The 22604-nt window shown below is 44.1% G+C and overlaps 1 protein-coding gene across 1 annotated transcript in view; it reads left to right on the top strand.

Annotated features, from left to right (window-relative positions):
• The window catches only part of POF1B (POF1B actin binding protein), a 66691-nt gene extending 50798 nt beyond the window's left edge, over positions 1-15893 (top strand). Inside the window, exons 9-16 of the mRNA XM_032228539.1 lie at positions 4257-4349; positions 5463-5576; positions 6618-6770; positions 7994-8104; positions 9168-9296; positions 11323-11399; positions 13579-13696; positions 15439-15893. Coding sequence (XP_032084430.1) covers positions 4257-4349; positions 5463-5576; positions 6618-6770; positions 7994-8104; positions 9168-9296; positions 11323-11399; positions 13579-13696; positions 15439-15459 — 816 coding nt within the window. The 3' untranslated portion in view covers positions 15460-15893. The remainder of the gene's footprint in view (positions 1-4256; positions 4350-5462; positions 5577-6617; positions 6771-7993; positions 8105-9167; positions 9297-11322; positions 11400-13578; positions 13697-15438) is intronic.
• The last annotated feature ends 6711 nt before the right edge of the window (positions 15894-22604 follow it).

The raw sequence follows: 22604 nt of genomic DNA, 5'->3' as shown, positions 1-22604 counted from the left end.
GGGCCTCTCAGGAGTCTTCTCCAGCACCATAGTTCAAAGGCCTCCATTCTTTGGTGCTCAGCCTTTCTAATGCTAGATACCATGTTGATGAATAAAAAACTATATGTCAGCCCAAGAATGACATAGAAGAATCCAGCCAGAGTTCAGTTCTTTATTTGCTTACACACAACAGAATCTTGCCAGAGTAAACCTTTACTACTGTCACAGCAGTTGGATATTCCCTGGGAGGGTTTGGTTTGGTTTGGTTTTATTGGGATTTATATGCCGCCCTTTTCCCTGAGGGGACTCAGGGCGGCTTACAACCACAGGGGAGGGGAAGTGCAAGGTCAAAACAAAACACTTTGTGAACAAAAGAAAAATAATAAAACACAACTTTCATTCAGCAATCAAACACTCGGGCGGGTAATTGGAAGCCTATCCCCAGGCCTGTTGGGAGAGCCAGATCTTGAGGGCTGCGCGGAAGGTCTGGATCGTGGTGAGGGTGCGGATCTCCATGGGGAGCTCGTTCCATAGGGTCGGGGCAGCAACAGAAAAGGCCCTCCTCCGTGTGGTCGCCAGTCGACATTGACTGGCAGATGGAATTCGGAGGAGGCCCAGTCTGTGCGATCTGATTGGTCGATTTAGGGAGGTAATCGGCAGAAGGCGGTCTCTCAAGTACCCAGATCCACTACCATGGAGTGCTTTAAAGATGGTCATCAGTATCCTGAAGCGCACCCGGAGACCAACAGGTAGCCAGTGCAGCTCGCGGAGGACAGGTGTAACGTGGGCGAACCGAGGTGCGCCCACTATCACTCGCGCGGCTGCATTTTGGACTAGCTGTAGTCGCCGGATGCACTTCAGGGGCAACCCCATGTAGAGCCCATTGCAGTATTCCAGTCTAGAGATCACAAGGGCTCGAGTGACTGTTGTGAGAGCCCCCCGATCTAGGTAGGGCCGCAACTGGCGGACCAGGCGAACCTGGGCAAATGCCCCCCTGGTCACAGCTGACAGCTGGTGGTCAAAAGTCAGCTGTGGATCCAGGAGGACTCCTAAGTTGCGGACCCTATCTGAGGGGTATAAAATTTGACCCCCCAGCCTAAGCGTTGGTGTATTAGCCAAATTATTGGGGGGGAAACACAACAGCCACTCGGTCTTATCCGGGTTGAGCACCAGTTTGTTAGCACTCATCCAGTTCTTAACGGCCTCCAGACCCTGGTTCATCACGTCCACCGCTTCATTGAGTTGGCACGGGGCGGACAGATACAATTGCGTATCGTCCGCATATTGATGGTATTTTATCCCGTGCCTCCGAATGATCTCGCCCAGCGGTTTCATGTATATGTTAAATAGTAGGGGGGATAAGACCGAACCCTGAGGTACTCCACATGTTAGGGGCCTCAGGGACGATCTCTGCCCCCCGACTAACACCGACTGCGACCTGTCCGAGAGGTAGGAGGAGAACCACCGCAGAACAGTGCCTCCCACTCCCACCTCCCGCAGTCGTCGCAGAAGGATACCATGGTCGATGGTATCGAAAGCCGCTGAGAGGTCAAGGAGAACCAGGATGGACGCATAGCCTCCATCTCTGGCCTTCCAGAGATCATCGGTCAATGCGACCAAAGCGGTTTCTGTGCTGTAACCAGGTCTGAAGCCGGACTGGAAGGGGTCAAGATAGCTAGCTTCCTCCAAGGCCCGTCGAAGCTGAAAGGCCACCACCTTCTCAACAACCTTCCCGATAAAGGGAAGGTTGGAGACAGGACGAAAGTTGTTTAAGATGGCTGGATCTAACGATGGTTTCTTTAGGAGGGGTCTCACCACCGCCGATTTAAGTACGGCGGGGAAGTGCCCCTCCCGAAGGGAGGCGGTGACAACCGCCTGGATCCAGCCATGTGTCACCTCCCTGCTGTTGGCCACCAGCCAGGAGGGACACGGGTCCAGAATACAAGTGGAGGCACTTACAGCTCGGATGGCCTTGTCCACATCCCCAGAGGCAACTTCCTGGAACTCAACCCAGAACTGGTGTGGCAAATAATCCTCCTGTGTCTCAGCTGGATCTACTGCGGTGGAGTCCAAGTCCGATCGAAACCGAGCTACTTTGTCCGCCAAGAATTGAGCATAATCCTCAGCCCTACCCTGCAAGGGGTCTCCCGCATCCCTCCTATTAAGGAGGGAGCGGGTTATCCTGAACAGGGCGGCTGGGCGTGACTCGGCGGACGCAACCAAGGAAGAAATATATGATCTTTTTGCAGTTCTTAATGCTCGGACATAGTCCTTGGTGCAGGTAGTTAAGAGTGCTCGGTTTGCCTCGGACCTATCGGACCTCCACTGGTGCTCTAGGCATCTCCTCCGGCGTTTCTTCTCCCGGAGTTCCTCGGTAAACCAGGGAGCTCTCCGGGATCCACTGACCCGGAGGGGCCGTAGTGGCGCAATCCGGTCGAGAGACTCCGACGCCGCCGAGTACCAGGCGGCAGCCAGAGTCTCCGCCGAACTGTGGGCGAGGGTATCAGGAATAACCCCAAGCTCCGTCTGGAACCTCAAAGGGTCCATAAGTCGCCTGGGGCGGAACCACCTGGTCGGTTCCTCCTCCCTACGGTGGGGGTTTGGCCTCCGGAAGTCAAGCCTCAGTAGGCAATGGTCTGACCACGACAGGGGTATGATCTCATTACCCCTCAGACCAAGATCACACATCCACTGCTCCGAGAGAAATACGAGGTCGAGCATGTGACCCGCTGCATGGGTTGGGCCCCGAATTACTTGGGTCAAGCCCATGGCTGTCATGGAAGCCATGAACTCCTGCGCCCCATCAGAGCGTTCACCGAGCGATGGCAAGTTGAAATCCCCCAGAACTATAAGCCTGGGGAACTCAACTGCCAGCTCGGCTACTGACTCGAGGAGCGAGGGGAGGGATGCTGTAACGCAGTTGGGAGGCAGGTACGTTAGCAGCAAACCCACTTGACCCTTGAGGTCCAACTTTATCAGCAGAGACTCACACCCGACAAGCTCCGGAGCAGGGACCCTACGAGGTAACAGAGACTCCCGGATTACAATAGCCACACCGCCACCCCTTCCCTGGGCTCTCGGCTGATGAAGCACCTGAAATCCCTCTGGGCACATCTCTACAAGGGGGACTCCTCCTTCTGTGCCCAGCCAGGTTTCAGTAATACATGCCAGGTCTGCCCTCTCGTCAACAATTAAGTCCCGGACGAGGGGAGCTTTGTGAACAACAGACCTGGCATTTAGCGACAACAGCCTGAGACCAGGGTCCTGACTACTCGCGCCATCTGGTCTTGGAGTGGGACTCCTAGGGCCGGAAGGAGGGATCTCTGTAATGTAGCGAACCCTCCTTCCCCGGTAATGGCCAGCCCTAAGGTCCCCGCCGTATCTGCCTCTCCCTGTCACGACCGCTATGCTCCGACCCACTCCCATGTCCATGGTCCCCCCAACCACCCCAGTTCCTCCCGCCTTCCCCAGCAGGTCCTCCGAGTCAAGCATTCTCATTTATCCACTCTAACAAATCCCACGTAAAAATTTAAAACATATAAAATACAAAGGTAACAATTACTAGGGTCTAGGGAATTGCTGTTTTTACTGCCTTTCTCTGCCTCCGATCCAGTATTTGGATCTAAGAGACTGGAGGCTAAAACATACAATGAATGGTTGCAGGAACTGGGCATGGCTAGTCAAGTGAAAAGAAGGACCAGGGGAGACATGATAACAGTCTTCCAATATTTGAGGGGCTGCCACAGAAAGGAAGGGGTCAAGCTATTTTCCAAAGCCCCTGAAGGCCAGACAAGGAATAATGGATGGAAACCGATCAAGGAGAGATTCAACCTGGAAATCAGGAGAAAATTTCTGACAGAACAAACAACCCATGGAACAGAAGTTGTGTTCAGAAGTTGTGGGAGCTTCATCACTGGAGGCTTTCAAGAAGAGATTGCTATCTGTCAGAAATGGTGTAGGGTCTCCTGCTTGGACGGGGGGGGGAGGGGGGTTGGACTTGATCTCTTCCAACTCTGTTAATCTGTATCTATCTTATTCCTTGTGGTAAAATGGACACTATTAAGGATAATCATATGATGGGAAACTGATGAATGCTGTTTCTCCCAGATGTTCACCTGGCCAATTCTCACCAACAGGACATTGGAGTGACTGAGGATTTGAATTGTCTTGCACGTCCACAGTAGTTGCATGCTTGAAACTATGTTTGATTTTTGTATTGAAACCTTCCTGCTCTGAAACCATCCTAAACAATCTGTTTTGCTGTCCACCTTTCCTAGATGAGAGCCACAGCTGATAAGTCCATGCGGCTGGTGCTTACCACCTTCAGCAATCTTCGAGAGGAGCTTGTCCACCTTCAGGATGACTTAGAGGTGCGTAGTCCTGTTGCTTGGAATGTGTCGAAGTGCGTTTGAACTTCAGCCTTCCCTGAAAGGGTGTCTTCCAGATGTGTTGGGACCTGCTGGTTGGAATTTACATTTCAAACACATCTGGGAGAGGCCAGGAAAGGGAAAGCTGCACCCAGCTGGCATTTGTGATCTAGAGCCAGGATTCATAAAGCAATTTCAGATTTTCAAGATCCTCATCTCATCAGTGCCTGTTTTTGAGAGAGTCGCCTTGATTTTGAGTGACATGCCTACAAATTAGGGGTAGAAATATCTAGGGGTAGATCCTTTCTTGGATGGTGGAAATCAAAGTCACTATTTCTCAAAGATTGTAAGGCAATCTTTGCAGTCACTTTTCTCTTGGGACAATTGGAAGAATCTTTTGAGACCAAAGCATGGATAATAGGTGACTTAGTAATTATGAGTGGTTATGAACTTGGGACATTTTTAATTAGAGATGTTTTGCGTTGTTTGTAGTTGCATTGGAAACTTCAATTGATCTCTTTGTTCATTTCCTCTGTGTTCGTTTCCCCCATGCTTGTTTTTCAACTACTTGCTTTTGAAAATCCATGAAATTCTGTCCCTCTTCAGAGGTACAAAGGCAGTGTCAGTGTGTCGCAAAAGAAAAAGGGCACATCTTATGACTGATTTTATGGTTCAGCCATAAAATCAGCCCTTGGAGAACCAAGCATTACTTTTTTCTGGATCACAAATGTGAAGGAAGGAAGGAAGGAAGGAAGGGGGAGAAGGGAGGAAAAAAGAAAGAAAGAAGAAAGAAGAAAGAAAGAAAAGGAAAAAAGGAAAGGAAAAAAGAAAAGAAAGGGAAAGGAAAAGAAGAGAGGAGAGAAGAGAAGAAGAAAAGAAATAAAGAAAGAAAAGAAAGAAAGAAAAGAAAGAAAGAAAAGAAAGAAAGAAAAGAAAGAAAGAAAAGTAGACTGGAGGAAAAAGGAAGGAAGGAAGAAAAGGAAGGAAGGAAGGAAGGAAAGATGTAGCATATAGAATATTTTTAATTTTTTTTTGCAAACTGTGAGGCAAACAGACAGATCAGTTTGTAAATAGCAAAGAGAATATTTTTAACAGATTGACTTTGGACTTTTACAGAAACAGGAAATGAACAAGATGCTACTTGAGAAAGATCTGTCTTTCAAAGAAGCTCAAGTAAAAGAATATGAGTTGATGTTGGCATCTGTGCGTGAGAATAATCGCCAGCAGCAGGTGAGTGGGCAAACTTCGTGGGTACCCAATGTTAGCTCCTGATTTAAGCGGTTGTTTTGTCCATTGGTCGTTTTTTTTGTATTGACCCTATCAGTTGATCTAACACCAAAATGTTCTTCTGAGAGGTCAAGAACTTTGGGGGAGAAGAGCATATCCCTGAAAATAGAAGAGGCTGGAGCGGAGAATCAGCAGATTAGCTTAAACTAGATAAATGTTTCTTATTCCTGTTACAAGAGGAGGAAAATAAATCTTGTAATGTAGAATACTACAATGTTGTGCAGATGTAACCATCATGTTGTCAGCGTTCCAAGTAACGCGCCAATTGAAAGCAGAACTCCGAGGCAGGTAGATTCCCCAAAGAACAGGTTTATTGGATATATCATATCGGCACAGCCGCTGAAAACCAACTCTGAAGGCTCCCGCGGTTTTCACTTAATTTTAAAAGAGTAAAACTCCCAACCAGCTGAAACTCCCAACCAGAACCCATTGCTGAAATTTTTGAAGCCCACCCCTGGAAAATACAGATATACAAATGCAAATACATTAAGCTAAACTTTAAGGAATTACTGTATTTTTTGGAATATAAGACGCACCTTTTTCCCTCAAAAAAGAGGCTGAAAATCTGGGTGTGTCTTATACACTAAATGCAGCATTTTTTGCCTCCTGAACCCCCCCCCCCCCTTTTCACCAAAAGGGCCATGCACAGCTTTTAGGAGGCTTTCAGAGTGCTTCTGGGGGCTGGGAGGGCAGAAATGAGCAGAAAATGAGCTGTTTTTTTGCTTAATTCCCCCCCCTCCAGGAGCACTTTACAAGCCTCCTAAAGGCTATGCATGCCCCTTTTTGGGGGGGGGGAGAAACCGGCCTGTTTTCACGAAAAACGGGCCATTTTTGGGAGGTCTGCAGAGTGCAAAAACTTTTTTTTTAATTTGCCTCTTCAAAATAATCTTGGTGCGTCTTATACTCCGAAAAATATGGTAGGTTCTCCCAGCTGGCAAAGTCACCTAAGACTGTTTGTTTTTTGGCTGGGGTGGGTTTTTGTAGCAAGCCCTCCGCGAATACACTCTGAAGTGCCGTTCCCTGGAAGAACAGCTGCTCTCCCTCCGTCACAACGACAGCGAGCGGGAATTCCGGCTGAAAGACCTGGAATACAGCAAGCGAGCCTTGGAGCAGGAAATCCAGAACTTGAGACTCCAGGTAAGGCGACTCTCCTCTTTCCTTTGGTCAGTTCATGCTTGGGATTCCAAGGGCTACCCTTGAAAAGAGAGGACTGTCCCTAAGGGTGGGACTGAAAATTTTTTAGCAACCAGTTCTCTGCCTGGTTGCTGAGTGGGCATGGCCATGGGGGCGTGGTCTACTCGGCCTTCTGCACCATGGCGGAGGAGGTCCGTTTTTCACCCTCCCCAGGCTCCGGAGGCTTTCCTCGAATCTCTGGGAGGGCGAAAAAGGCTTCCTCTGGGCTCCGGAGGCCCTATGGAGGCCAGAAATAGGCCCATTTCCAGGAGGCCCATTTTTCGCACTGCCAGAGCGTCTGCACAGGCCCTGCACTTACCTGGCATGATGAACAGGCTGCGTGGAGATTCCTGGGAGGGGCTGGGTGGGGTGGGCGGGCGGGGCCATCCAGTCCGTCCAACTACCAATTCAGCGAACCAGATGCAAAATTAGCATCCATTTTGCCCGAATCGGTCCAAACCAGCTGAATTCCACCCTGCTGCATCTCCATTAAAAAAAGATGGGTGGGGGAACAGTGAGTGGACACCATCCTCTGTGCCCAATGGTCTCCTTGAGGACTGCTTTCTTTTCTTCCCAAGTCTTGCTTGGATCCAGAAGCAGCATTGTTATGGGAAATTCCATATGTCAGTCATTCGTTTGTGGTTTATGTTGTACATCGGAGGTTGCACTGTGAAAAAAGCAAGTTGGGAATAGAAAATACAGGAGCATCAATTCAAGTGCATTTAATTTGAACTGTGATTCAATCAATTTGGATCCCCACTGGGAAAAATATATATTAGCGAAGATTTTGAACAAGGATGGTTAGTTAACGTAAACTGGACTGAGGCAGGGAAGAGAAAGAATGGGAAGAAAAGAGAGATAGAGAGAGAGAGAGAAGGAAAGGAAAAATAAACAAATAATCATAAAGAAAGGGGGAGAGAAAGTGAAAGGAAAAGAAAAGGAAGATAAATGAAAGAAAAAGGAAGGAAAGGGAGAAAGAAAGGAAAGAGGGAAGGAAAGGAGAAAGAAAAAAGGAAAAAGAAAGAAAGAAAAGAAAGATGGGAAGGAAGGAAGGAAAGAAAGAGAGAGAGAGAAAGAAAGAAAGAAAGATCCATAGAATAAATCTCTCATTATGTTGAGGTTGCTTTAAAGAACTGTTAGTGGGGTTTTTTTAATTGCAGAAACTAAAATATTTATCCTTTGCTCAGGCTTCCACCAATCCTCTGGGCCAGACCACCACTGATGAACTTTCCAGCCGCTACGTAGAGATGATCAATCAACTCAGAGAGGATAAAGACCGAGAGATCCGCACTCTGCGGGTAAGTTAGCTTCCTTATCAAAGACGCCTTATGGTTTGACTCCCTTTTCAGCCATTCCTGTTTGGTGGAGCTGGAGCCTCTACAGGTGTCGACACCTGTTTGGCCTTGTCTGGCCTGGAACCTAGCTGAGCGGAGGTTGTTGAACCGCATGGACATCCCAGATGTGTAGACTAGGCTAGGGCAGGGGTCGGCAACCTTAAATACTCAAAGAGCCATAAAGGTCCTAATCAGAAGCCCCCCTGGTTCAATTCTGAAGCCAGTCGGAAGTCCGGTTTCTCCACCATAGAATCTCATCCGAGTGCAGCATCCTTGTTCCTCTGCCTGTCCTAACCAAAAGCCCTATCAATTGTGGAGCTGACCGGTGACAGGGAGCCGCAGCAGAGGGATGAAAGAGCCACATGTGGCTCCAGAGCCACGGGTTGATGACCCCTAGCCTAGGGCATTACAATGCTTTCCAGAAGAAGGTAGGGGCAAACAGATCCTACATTGTTACCAGGAAAATGGCACAGTGAGATCCATCAGGGATCCAACTTCACTCAAAGGCATGGGGGTGACGCAGTGTTCCAATATCTCAGGAGCTGCCACGAAGAAGAGGGGAGTCAAGCTATTCTCCAAAGCACCTGAGGGCAGGACAAGAAGCAATGGGTGGAAACCAATCAAGGAGAGAAGCAACCTGAAACTAAGGAGAAATTTCCTGACAGTGAGCACAATTAATCAGTGGAAGAGCTTGCCTCCAGAAGTTGTGAATGCTCCAACACTGGAAGAAAAGATTGGACAACCATTTGTCTGAATTGGCGTAGGGCAAGAGTGTCCAAACTTGGGAACTTTAAGACGTGGATTTGTGGACTTCAACTCCCAGAATTCCCCAGCCAGCCATGCAGACCACAAGTCTTAAAGTTCCCAAGTTTGGACATCCCCTGGCGTAGGGTTTCCTGCTTGAGCTGGGGTTTGGACTAGAAGACCTCCAAGCTCCCTTCCAACTCTGCTCTTCTGTTACATTTAGATACTGCAGAGCAGTTGTTGGTAGGATCACTTACTGATACAAGCTTTGTTGTTTCTGTAGTGCTCGTTGTCCGAATTCCAGAAGGATTTCTCAAGGAAGCAAGGGAGCGACACTGACCTTCAGATGAGACTCCAAGACCTGATCCTCAAGCTGGAGGAAAGGGAGGCTTGCATCAAACGGCAGGAGGAGGTAAGGAGCAGTACACGGAGGGTTGGAGCAGATTCTTGGCTCGATCCCTAAGGAAGCTTTAAGGAAGAAACCACATCCCCACCTGAGACTAACAAGGCAAGCAACTGCATATAAAACCCAGCCAAACTTCACTCACCCCTGCACTGATGGTGTCACCTAGCTTGGTATTTAAACATCTACAAGGAAAACAAGATCGGGAAATACCAAGAACTTGACTCTCAATCTCAGTTTTCTCCTGGGATGGTGCCCATGAGTAGAATTTCATCGTAGTCACTCTTTACGTCTCCTTTCCTTGGGGACCTATTTTCAGAAAACCTAAGTATTAGGAAGGTTCTGAATGCTCTCAAAGGAACCGCAAGGTATGAAATGTTGAATAGTGTTAGAGTTTACAGCAATCCATCCAGAGGTGGGCTGCTACAGGTTCGCCTAGGTTCGGGAGAAGCCTTAGCTAACGTTATGGCTGGTTCGGAGAATCTCCAGATCCCATCCCTGGCTGGCCCCGCCCACCCCACCCTTCCCCTCCCAGGAGTCTCCAGGTAGCCTGTTTTGGATGCGAGATAAGTTCAGGGCCCACACGGAGGCTCGGGGAGGCAGAAAAACAGGTCTCCCGGAAGTTCTAGAAGGCCTGAAACAGGCCTGTTCCTGGCCTCCGGAGGCCGTCCAGACTCTCGGGGAAGCAGTTTTTACCCTCCCAGAGGTTCGAGGAAAGCTTCCAGAGCCTGGGAAAGGTAAAAACTGTGCCCCCCCACCATGGTGCAGGAGACCGACTAGGCCACGCCCACCATGGCCACGCCCACCCAGCAACCGGGCAGAGAGCCCGTTGCTGAAATTTTTGAATCCCACCCCTGGATCCAACCAGCACACAAGTAAATAATTCAGCAGGATTCATTTATAGAAGAAACTCCTTTATGTACAGTAATATAAATCATGATGCATGTATACAATACCCATGCAGCAGAAGTCAGAACCAGAACTCAGGAGACAGAATAAAAAAATCACAGAAGCTATTATTGCAAGGACAAAGTAACTTACATATACACTGTATTTTTTGAAGTATAAGACGCACCTTGTTCCTTCCCCCTTCACCAATATGGCCACGCAGAGCCTGTAGGAGGCTTTCAGAGTGCTCCTGGGGGCTGGGGAGGGCAGAAATGAGCGAAAAATGGGCCGGTTTTTGGTCATTTCCCTCCCCCCCCCCAGAGCACTCTACTAGCCCCCTGAAGGCCTTTGAAAAAAAAATGGGCCTGTTTTCGTGAAAAATGGACCACTTTTGGGAGATCTGCAGAGTTCAAAAACTTTTTTTTTATTTGTCTCTTCAAAACACACACACACACACACACACACACATATAATGTCTTTGGTTATTCGGGTTTTCTCCCGCGTAAAATTGGAGGTGTCTTTCCAATTTCACGCGGGAGAAAACCCGAATAACCAAAGACCTACATACTAACACCCTCAAAAACCTCAGAAAACATGTATGTATATATGTATGTATGTATGTATGTATGTATGTATGTATGTATTTATTTTAGTGTCGCAACCCCTGGTATGCCCAAATGTGGGAGGAAGCTAACTGCTTCCATTCTCTGTCTATCGGCTCGTCACAAGAAACCATCACGACAGAAACCCATTATTTTTACTGTTGCCTTTGTTACATTTTGTGTTGTATTTGTGCTGATAAATAAATAAAGGGAGACTAGTATGGATCTATTTCAAGCTATTTAGCTCTCATCAGCTAGCCATACCCTTATTGGGATTCGAATACACACACACACACACACACACACACGTACATACATACATACATACATACATACATACACACATATACATACCACTCAAACTAAGCTACGCCCAGGCCCCGAGCCGTCTCCCATGGCTCACAATAGATCCTGCTTCTTAGTCACCTATTGGCTGACTTGTTGTTATGGCTATCCCAGCTCATAATTTCTTATACACTGACAAATAGTCTATACGGGGTGATGTACTTTTTGCCTGAAATGTGTTTTTTTTTAAACTCTTTTAGGAAATCTTCAGATTGAGGCAAGAAAAATTAGCCATCAACCCATCCCAAGGAATCACAAAGACCATCATCACAAAAAAGTAATGCTATTGCGAGCACCTGGTTGTTTTCCCCATGGAAACTGTGAATGTTGCGTTCTTTTTAAAAGTGTTGTCTTGTCTATTTATCCCCCTTCCCTTGTCTATTGTGAGCCGCCCGGATTCCTTCGGGAGTGGGCGGCATACAAGACAAATAAATAAATAAATAAATAAATAAAATTGTTTCTGAAAAAAAATGTTTATTGCTTGGGTACCCCAATCTTTCTGCCCCGATCAGCAATAAAGCCCCAAAAGCCAGCAGACTTAAAAATGATACAAACCGACAATTAGGCCATAGCAAAACAGCAAAAGCTAAAAGTGATTGAAAAAAATACACTTACTGAGAATAAAATATACAAGGATGTCTTTTTTTTTAAAAAAAATGTAATTAAAAAAACAACACTCTGGCAGGGCTTAATTTAGCTTAAGATTGACAATTGCATTTCATAGGAGAGGTTGAAATAGAAAAGGTTTCACTGCTTTAACGTTAACGTTAAATTTGATCTCCCACTCAGCTGGAGAAAATCAAAATTATAAAAGGAAAGACATAAAGAAATCCAAAGAAAAAAAATAAATAGAGACAGTGCAAGAATGTTTATGCCGTATGTAGTCTTCCATTTCTAAAAGTAGATAAATAAAAATATATTTCATTAGACATACAGCTCAACTGGAATAGTTGGATTTTTTTAAAAATAGGGTGGCCTAGAATCCTTCTACAAACTCTTGGTGTGTGTGTGTGTGTGCGTGTGTGCGTGTGTGTGTGTAACTCAACCTTTGACTAGTCGCTGTAGCTTTCTTGGCAAGATTTTAGAACTGATTTAAGGCTGACAGAGAATGACTGGCTGAAACTTACCCAGGCTTTGTGTCTAAGGTGGGACTAGAACTCACAGTCTCCCAATTTCTAGCCTGACACCCAAACCATTAACCCTGGCTGGCTTTCAATCTAGTTGTGGCAATTGTTGCAATAGACAGATTATAGTCCTGCTTTGAACAATGGGAATAGGAATAGAAATAGAAATAATAGAAATAGAAATAATAGAAATAGAAATAATAGAAATAGAAATAATAGAAATAGAAATAATAGAAATAGAAATAATAGAAATAGAAATAATAGAAATAGAAATAATAGAAATAGAAATAATAGAAATAGAAATCAAAATAATAGAAATCGAAATAATAGAAATCGAAATAGACATGATAGAAATAGAGAATAATAGAAATCGAAATAGACATAATAGAAATAGAAATAGAATAATAGAAATAGAAAGACATAATAGAAATAGAAATAGACCAGATCTTGGGGGTCTTCTACTCCAGCCTCCTGCTCAAGCATTTCAGACAAGTGACTGTCCAGTCTCTTCTTTAAAACCTCCAGTGATGGAGCACCCACGATTTCTGGAGGCAACTTCCGTTCCACTGGTTAATTGTCCTCACTGTTAGGAAGTTTCTCCTTAATTTCAGGTTGCTTCTGTCTTTGGTTTGTTTCCAACCATTCTTTCTTGTCTTGCCTTCTGGTGTTTTGGAAAATAAGTTGACCTCCCTCTTCTTCGTGGCAGCCCCCCAAATACTGGAAGAGTCCCATCATGTCCCTTCCTAATCCTTCTTTTCTCTACACCAGCCAAACCCAAATCCTGCAGCTGTTCTTCATATGTTTTAGTCTCCAGGCCTTTGATCATCTTAGTCTTGCTCTTACTAAGATCTACTTGAGACTCTAGAAAGAGTGCAGAGAAGAGCAACCAGAATGATTAGGGAACTGGAGGCTAAACAGTTGCAGGAACTGAGCATGGCTAGTTAGTAAAGAGAAGGACCAGGGAAGACATGAGAAGCATCTTCCAATATTTGAGGGGCTGCCACAGAGAGGAGAGGGTCAAGCTATTTTCCAAGGCACCCGAAGGACAGACGAAGAATAATAAATGGAAACTGATCAAGGAGAGATTCAACGTAGAAATAAGGAGACATTTTCTGACAGTGAGAGCAATCAACCCATAGAATAGAAGTTGCCTTCGGAAGTTGTGGGAGCTTCATCACTGGAGGCTTTCAAGAAGAGATTGGACTGCCATCCGTCAGAAGTGATATAGGGTCTTCTGCTTGGGTGGGGAGTTGGACTAGACGATCTACAAGGTCCCTTCCAACTCTGTTAATCATTGTTGACGTTTTGCTTCTCACCCCTTTTCTCCCCCAGATACAGGAATCATTATCCCATCCTCGGCCTCCTGTCCGATGACTACCAAAATACGTCATCCTCTGCGGGGGAAACTCAGACAATCGTGATTGAAAAAACTGGAGAAACCTGGCAGAAGGTAACTTCCTGGTAGAAAGTCTCCCACATCCCGCTAGAGGTGCAGGAGCTTCAGGATCTGAGCCTTAGGATTTGAAACGAGGGGAGGTCGTGGGAGGAGAGTAACCAAATTCAGACTACAGGTAGTCTTCGACTTACGGCTGTTTATTTAGAAATCATTTGTAGTTACAACGGTACTGAAAAAAGACATTTAGGACTGGTCCTCACAGATACGACTATCGCTGCATCCCCAAGGACGCATGATAGAAATTCAGGCGCTTGGCCACTGGCATTTATTTACAATGGCTGCAGCATCCCGGGGTCATGTGGCCGCCATTTGCCACCATCCCAACTGGTGTCTGACAAGGGAATCAATTGGGGGGGGGGATGGATTTACTTAATGACCACATAATTCATTTAAAGACTTCAGTGATTTACTTGGCAATTGTGGCCAAAAAAAAAGTCTTGAATCGGGCACCAGATTCAAGATCACTTTTTTAAAAATAAATTTTATTTTTTATTTTCAAAACAAACACAACACATAAAATCTTCCTTCTTTACATACTGTAGATAGTGTATCAGTTGGTTACAAAAGGCTTTCGTGCATCTCTTCCACAGTCATCAAGCATAAATCATATTAGCTCAAGTATTTTAACTCAGATATTTATACATGTTACCCTTATACCACCATTTTTACTTGACTATAATTGTTTAACTGTTAAAGAGTTTCTTTTGTATCTTTTTTTGTATTTCAAATTAGAAAAAGAGGTCCAATCTTTAAATGAATTAGAAAAATACCCACAGCAATAAAAGAGGAAAACTTTAGTCTGTAAATTACAGAGAGTCACAAGGAGAAGGTAGAAGAAGAAAACTTAATCCATCCATTTCAAAAGGTTTGAATAGATTCGATCAGTGAAAATAACATTTAAAAAGTAAGATAACCACTGTCCAAAACCATTCCAAATTTAATTCCGCCGCTTGATTCTTCTATTTTTCAATTTAAATTGATTTTTGAGTTTTTATAGGCAGTCTCTTTTTTAAAACAATAAAAATTCCTCACCAGCTGGAAACACTTTCTCTTTCCATATCCTTCCGCTTTGGAGCCGTCCTGACTTTGTCAGCCTTGGCTGGATTTCTGGTCGCTGGCTTGAAGAACTTCTCTTGCTTTTTTCAGGGATTTTGCGGTATCCCCCGAGGTCAACAAGACGTAGTCTTCCTGTTCACCGTCTCTTCGGGATGGTTTAGGTCCGTTTGGACCACCCAGTGGCAAAAGTGTTGGCTGTGGTCTCAGAGCATTGAGACTGCACAACCATATTGTCATGGCATTGGCTCCTCCTCCTCCAGATTCAAGACCACTTTGCTTAGCAGTGGAAGTCCATTCCCGAACTTCCGGTTTGCGCATTGGGCCGTTTTCCGCACTCCGGAGGCTTCAGGAGGCTTCCCCTGATCCCAAGAACATGCAAGGGGCACGGCTCAGGGGGGCATTAAGTTATGGAGGAGGACATGCGCTTGTGCTTTTGGCACCCGAGGCGAAAAAACTTCGCCAGCCCTGGCCTAAGGCAATGGCGGAATAGCATTATTACAGGTTAGGAAACCTTAACATTTTTAGTCATTTCTATTTGGTCTTGAAGGCCAACTCCTTAGATTAGAGCTGCACAAAACACCCAAAGATTGGGAATAAATAGTAATCCATCGGTAATTGACAGATATCCTAGCGAAGGGATGGAGATGAATAACATGTCCTATTTTTCTCCCTCCCAACAGGATTCATTTAATTGTGATTAAAGACCCACCAGCTTCTTTCAAGAATGAGCAGATCTGCTGGACAAGCTGTGGCTGATCAGAAGACTCTGCATCAAAATGAATATCGTTGTGTTATTGTTTTGCTTGCCCTCCACCTTCATGTAATGCTTAAAGCCTGAGATAATTCTGGATCTGTCAGGGTGAAAGCACACACTACCAAAGGCAGCATTTGAACAAGTTATTCTCAGCAGTGGGTTATTGCTTTCAAACTTAATTGGTCAACTGAAGCTATGTATGGATGTATAGGAGTCAGGAAGGGATGTGGGCTGGGGAATTCAGAAATCGCGTTTATGCTAGCCAAGCTTCTGTCTTCTCCCTTCTTACGCCAAAGAGCTGAGAAACTCTATCCGATACCTGTCTGATGCTTCAGTTTGCAGAGATAAATAATTACCGAATAAATAGTTTTTTTTTCTTTATTGGAAACGATCAGTCCATTACCAATATTATTTAGGAATCGGTAGAGATTCTCAGTCATCCAGGCCATGGTTATCCCAAAGGTGCTTTTTTAAGGAGACAACTGGATTTCCTAGGGTTTTTTTTTTTTTTAAGATGTTTCACTTCTCATCCAAGAAGCTTTTTCAGCTCTGACAGGATAGTGAGAAATGGAAGGATTTATATTCTGCATCTTTTTAGAGGATCGTTGAGGCCGCTTGGGGGTTTATCTCTGTCCTCAGGGTCACCTGAGTGGTGCAAACGGTTCCTGTGGTCTGCAAATTACTTTTTTCCTCTGGAAATCCATTCCTACTCCCACACCATTCCAAGGGTCTTCATCCCAAACTGTATACCTAAAAGTCTACAGACCAAAATGTCTACTGCTAAGCAAGACAGACTTTTTTAGCTGCACAGTTTGGGGTAAATACCACTGGAATGGTGTGGGAGTAGGAATGGATTCCCAGAGGAAAAAATGCAGGCCACAGGAACCAGGAGCACTACTACTCAGGTGACCCTGAGGACACTGATAGACCTCCAAGTGCTTCAACACCCCTGGAAAAGATTGCAAAGAACCAGTTGCCTGCAAGAAATATAAATCCCTCCATTCCACACTATCCTGCCAGAGCTATCGAAACTTCTTGGAGGAGCAGCGAAACATCTTCAAAAGAAAAAAACAACAAGGAAGTCCAGTTGCCTCCTGAAAAAAGCCCCTTTGGGATTATCTAGGAATGCTAAGATTGCTTCCAAAACAGCCTGTTAATGAAAGCAGTCAAGTGTTATTTGAACAAGTATACTTTTCTTTAATATGTACTTTCTGAGCAATTTTCTGTCCTCTTGGAAACCAGACGGAGTTAGTATCTTTAGTTAAAGTACCTAATTGGTAGAATTTGGGTGCAGGGTTGGTTTTTTTATATTACTGTAGTTACTTTTTGGTGCAATTGGGTCAAATCTTGAACAGACAAGTTTGGACCAAATGGGGGGTAAATTTTTGTTCTGTGCTTTGATTTGTTGCATGAAGCTACAACCTTAAAATGTGGAGAAGGAGGAAGGACTGGAAGGACAATTGACAAGAAAGGAATTTTGCTATTGCTGTTGGTTCCAAAATTGTTATGTTGTTCAGAGAACATTAGATAATGCTTATGGACCATTTCAGCATGAAGTTGAAAACTGGCTTTGAGATTTGAAAATTGTGCTTAGTTTGAGTGTTGAGAGGGATAGGATGAATTCACACCATCGCAAGCAAGGTGGGTTGAAGTTGGACTGCACTGCCTTCCATCTAGTGCTGGGGAAGATGCACTTGCCTACTCAGGAAGGCAAGATTGAGAGTAGAGCAGATGACACATTTGCAGGAGATATGTCTTAGATTCTTTCTGTGCGTAGATGCAGCAAGGCTGTTCTGACCGAGGCTTCCCAAGAGCACAAAGCAAACTCCTTGTCCTGACAAAAAACCTTTTTATTAATTTGCCGTGAATTCTGCTCATTCAGAGCCTGCAAAGTTTTTCAAGGGAGGATTTACAGTCACAGACCTTATCTGGCTTGGAGAGCTGCCAGGCCGATATTTGCAGAACTTGGCAAGGAGTCTCGGGAGAGTCACGAGCCAATTAATTGAACAAATTGTTTCCTGCAAATTCCACTCCCCTTTCGCTCCTCTTTTATTTCCTCTGGGAGGGGCCATTCATCATCCACCTGTGACCTTACTCCCAAGTCGACCCCTGTTCTTTAGCTGTTCCCTTCGTTTGGCAACTCTATGCATGCCCACACTGGGAACAGGCTCCAGCTGTTTGCCTGCCTCACAGATGTCTGACTCTGAAGGCAGCTGATCATTGTCAGATAGTCCTGGCCCCCTCTCTGCCTCGGATGCAGAGCCCTCATCAGAGCCTTCCCCAGACTTCAGGACTGGCCCATGTTCCTCTCCAATCTCCTCACTGTCCGAATCTGCTGCCAGCTCCGCTGGCCACTGGCAGGCCACAACACATGCTTGCTTATTCTTGGTGGCTTATAGAGTCAACTAACCAATAAAGGAGATTTATTTGTAGTTAGGGATGACAGGAGGACTCCTTGATGTTCTCTGAACTTGGTTGTTTTGTTGCAGATGTTTCATTACCAAACTAGGTATTATCATCAATGCTAGAAGGGAGTGAGGGTCCGTAATTACGTCTTGTACATAAGCAGAGAGCAAAGCCCATTCACTTCTAGCCCTGAAGATGTTACCTGGTTTGGTAATGAAAGTTCTGCAAGAAAACAACCAGGCTGAGAGAGCACCAAAGGCCCCCCTTCAGAGTCAACTAACTTTACAAATGAAAATAACGCAAGGGGTTATAGAAAGATGTGTCAGAGCCTGTCTCAAAATTGGCCTTAGGATTTGAGGCTGAACAGCTTGCAGTTACTGGTCAACGCAAGGGAGCATCTATGTTGTGATGCCACATTGATGGTGCAACTAATATTGACGTCAATGTTGAACTTTGCTTCCAGCTTGATGGGCATGTGGCTACCAGGCCCAGAATGCAGAATCTCTGTAGAATGGTATATGAAAAATATTCTTTACCTCCATTTTTGTTGCAGAGATCTATGAAGCCAGGTTAAACCCCAACTATGGAAATAAAGAAACTCCTGGCTTTTATAAGCTACTAGCCGATAATCCGGTGTTGCCTGAGTATTTATTTATAGGGGGGAAATATCCGGACCAAACATTATTTCTAATGTTGGATTTTTTTTCCCCTTATCAGAGGGAGCCCCTTTGTAGAGTACTGTGAAGCCATTACCATGGCAACCACTGTGCTGTACAGTAGAAGCCATTTGAAGGCAAAACAGGCTGCATCTTAACAGAACACGCAGCCTGAGGGGCTTTGGGTATATCTTACCCCCCACAATATTTGTTTCCAGAGACTAAGTCATCTGTGTACCAAATTTGGTTGAAATTTGGTACACAGATATAGATGTTTGACACATATATAGATGTTTGACTTTTAGACGAGGGAACCGGTAAATAGCTCCGAGGCTGTGTTCTTTATACTGTAGTCTCTCAAGACAAAAGATTTCCCAGGAGTAAAAGCTTTTTCTAAACAATTATTGAATGTCTTGATAAAGACATTCAATAATTGACTCATGCTTTTAAACACATGAGTCAGCTTTTGATGTCACTTCATTTCCTATTTTGACAAGAGGTTTATTTCATCTCCCATCTTTGGCTCCGAAAAACATTTGCCTTTTGTTCATCAATGTTCTTTAAAAACACACACACATAGATCTGAAATACAAAATAATAATAAACTTAAATCATAATAAACACAGATAATCTGAAACTTCAACCCAACTGTTTGAAGGCCCCAGGTCTGGGCCAACTTCCGTAGAAGGAATTCCGATTGAGATTTAAATTTCAAGTCGGGTCAAGCTCCTACTTAGAAGTTGTGTTTTTAGAGAGAGCTTTGAAGAAATGGAAAATAAACTCTGCGCCTCTGTTAATGTTGTGATTTCAAAAGAATTGAAAATATGGAGAATGTGCTTCAGTTATTATTCACAATTCTAAACAATTATTGAATGTCTTTACCGATAATGGCTTTTAGATGCACAAGTCAGAGATTTGAGTGCCCAGAGCCACTCTGGATAACAAGTGGGATGGGGGCATAGAAATTTAATAAATAAAACAACTCAGATTAGTTCCATTATAGACCTTTTATTCTTAGGCAGCTGAATCTATTTAAGCATCAGCTCACAATGGTAACACATATGTGATATTACTTGGAATTTATCATGCTTTCTGACTTGCCAGAGTAAAAGTGTTGAGGCTCACATTTCTCTCTGGCTTCCTTGATCTATAGCAGGGATTGGCAACCTTAACTGAAAAGAGCCATTTGGACCCATTTCCCACAGAAAAAAAAACAACAACAACACTGTGAGCCACAAAATCTTTCCCATGCCTGACTTATTTCCTGAGCACCCACAGAACTAGCATAGGTAGTTGAATTAAATGTTTTCTTCTGAAACTTTTTTTTTCTTGGATTTATCCATGGTTGACCTACCGGGGGTTGAAAAGCTCAATAAATTGCGTGCCGGTGGGTATCACACATTGGCGGTTATTCTGAGTGACGGGGAGCTGCAGCAGAGGAATGAAAGAGCCACTTGCGGCTCCAGAGCCATGGGTTGCTGCCCCTAATCTATAGTATTGCTGCAAGTTGAACAGTCAACCAAACAGGTAATCCTCGACTTACGACAACTGAGCCCAAAATTTATGTCACTAAACAAGACAATTGTTAAGTGAGTCTTGCCCCATTTCTTGCCACAGTTGAGAAGTGAATCAAAATAGTGGTCAAATTAGTAACATGGTGGTTAAGTGATTTTGGCTTTCCTTGCCAGAAGGTCGCAAAAGGGAATCAGGTGACCCCGGGGCACTGCAACCATCCTAAATATGAGTTGCCTAACATTTGAATTTTGATCACCTGACCATGAGGATGCTGCAATGGTCCTAAGTGTAGAAAAAAAGGGTCATAAGTCACTTTTTTCAATGTCGTCGTAACTTTGAACGGTTATTAAATGAATTGTGGTAAGTCAAGGACTAGCTGTACACACAAAAGGACAAAGTTGGATTTGGAAATGGATGAAAATGAATTAAGCGTATTTCGATATTCTCAACATAATCTCAAACCATTTGCTCAATATCTCACAGAAGGAAAATGTTAGGGTTTAAAATGTTTTAAATTTTAAGAGCCGTTTTGCAACTATCAAACGCCAGTGGGTTTTCTTGCAAAGTTCTGTTTTGTGGCTATGGTAATTGTTTGTCATCTTTTCTTCCCCTGGGTGAAGACCTTTTTTGGAATTGACATGGACAACCTTGAAGAAATCTGTGATAATATACAAGAATACGACTGACTCTCTTAGTTAAATTTAAAAAAAAACATTTCTAAGTTTAGACAGTGTAGATCTCATGTTTCTGCAGGTTGTCGCTACGTAAATAAAACTGGGCATTTAACTGTTCATCTTAGGCACACAACGTGTGTCATTCTAGAATCTGTGTCCTTGTAAATTTCTAAAATAATATTAACTAGTAGAATAGCCTTTCTTTAAAAAACATAAAAAGTATAAACCCAAAGAGCCTCCTTTGACATTTAAAACAATTGCATGATGTGCAAGTAATTTTAGCAGGTGTGTGATGTCAATTTCTCAGCCACTTTTAAAGTTTTAGATGATGTTAAAATATTTTGATTAAAACTACACAACCTGGCACTTGATAGCCCCTTTTTCTGCTGTTAAACGAATGTCCGCAGTCCACATCTCATAGTTGAGCTACACAAATCACAAGAGTTTTAAGTGTTAATGTTTGGGGCAAATGTATATGACATGCTGCACAATTGCTAATGCATCCTATGAACTAACAGCCATTTAATAAACCACATTTACTTTCAAGATGGTCTCTTTCCTCAGTGTGTGGGTGTGGGGTGTGTGTGTGCATAATTAAACATGGGAGGGGAAATCAAGCCATTCAGGAATTTCAAGACTATAAGAGTGCTGGAAAAACCATAAATTTTACAAATCCCAAAGCACATTTTAGGTTTGTCTACCATGCTTAAGTGACAATTTAAACGTGAACTGCCAAATGGGCTTAAATCAAATGTACTAGTTTTGTGACAAAATTAATGTTTCTCAATTTTGTACATAATCTGCCAGATAGGCCTCATGATTAGAATATTTGAGGAATCTGTATTCTACAGCACAAAAAACCCCAATGCTACTATCTCACGTGATCAAACTTGTTAAGATGCAACCAAGAAATGTACTTATCTTACCAGGGAAATACTAAAAGAGAAATTTTGGAAAATGATCTTTATTATTGTTAGGTAGTCCTCAACTTACGTTTAGCAACCAAAGTTACAATGGCACCCCCAAAAAGTGACATGACCACTTTTCACATATCTGTTGCAACATCCCCATAATCGCACAATCAAAATTCAGATGTTGGGCAACCAATTCAGAGTTATGACGGTTGCAGTGTCCTGGGGTGGTGGGGGTGGTCATGTGATCTTTTGCAACCTTCGGCCAAGCCAAAGTCAATAGGGAAGCCAGATTCGGTTAACACCTGTGTTAACTATTGCAATGATTCACTTAACAGCAGTAAGAAAAGTCGTAAAATGGGGCAAAAATCAAAATGTTTCACTTAGCATTGTAAATTTTGGGCTCAATTGTGCTAAGTCAAGGATTACCTGTATAGAAACATACTGAATTTTTCTACTAGACCAGTGTTGGCGAATCTTTTCGGCAGAGTGCCAAAATGGGAGCGCGCATGAATGCTGGAAACTGGATGAGCAGCTTCCTAGTGTGCATGTATGTGCTGGAAACCAGAAGACCAGCTGCCATGTGCGTGCATGTGTGCCGGGTGTCAGCTCTTCTGTTTTCCGGCACTCCTGCATGTGTGAAGACCAGCTGGCTGATGTGCTGGAATCCGGAAGAGCAATGGGCGAAGGCTCGCATGCCCGGAGAAACAGCTCTGCCTATCATTTCTAGCACACGTTTAATAGGTTCTCCATCATGGTACTAGACCATTGCAGTGGGTTGTGTTTTTTTTTGCCATTTTAAAATAAATATCACTATTGCAACTTTTCAAATTACTGCAGATGGAAGAAACAATTGTTTTATGATACTGAAACTAAATGGAACTTTTTGCATTGGGAAGGAACCCGAAGACAGGTTTTTCTGGTACTTTT

The sequence above is a fragment of the Thamnophis elegans genome, chromosome 12, assembly GCF_009769535.1.
Source record: "Thamnophis elegans isolate rThaEle1 chromosome 12, rThaEle1.pri, whole genome shotgun sequence".
Classification (NCBI taxonomy): domain Eukaryota; kingdom Metazoa; phylum Chordata; class Lepidosauria; order Squamata; family Colubridae; genus Thamnophis; species Thamnophis elegans.
Note: the sequence above shows the minus strand (reverse complement) of the source record. Positions and strands in the feature narration are given on the sequence as shown.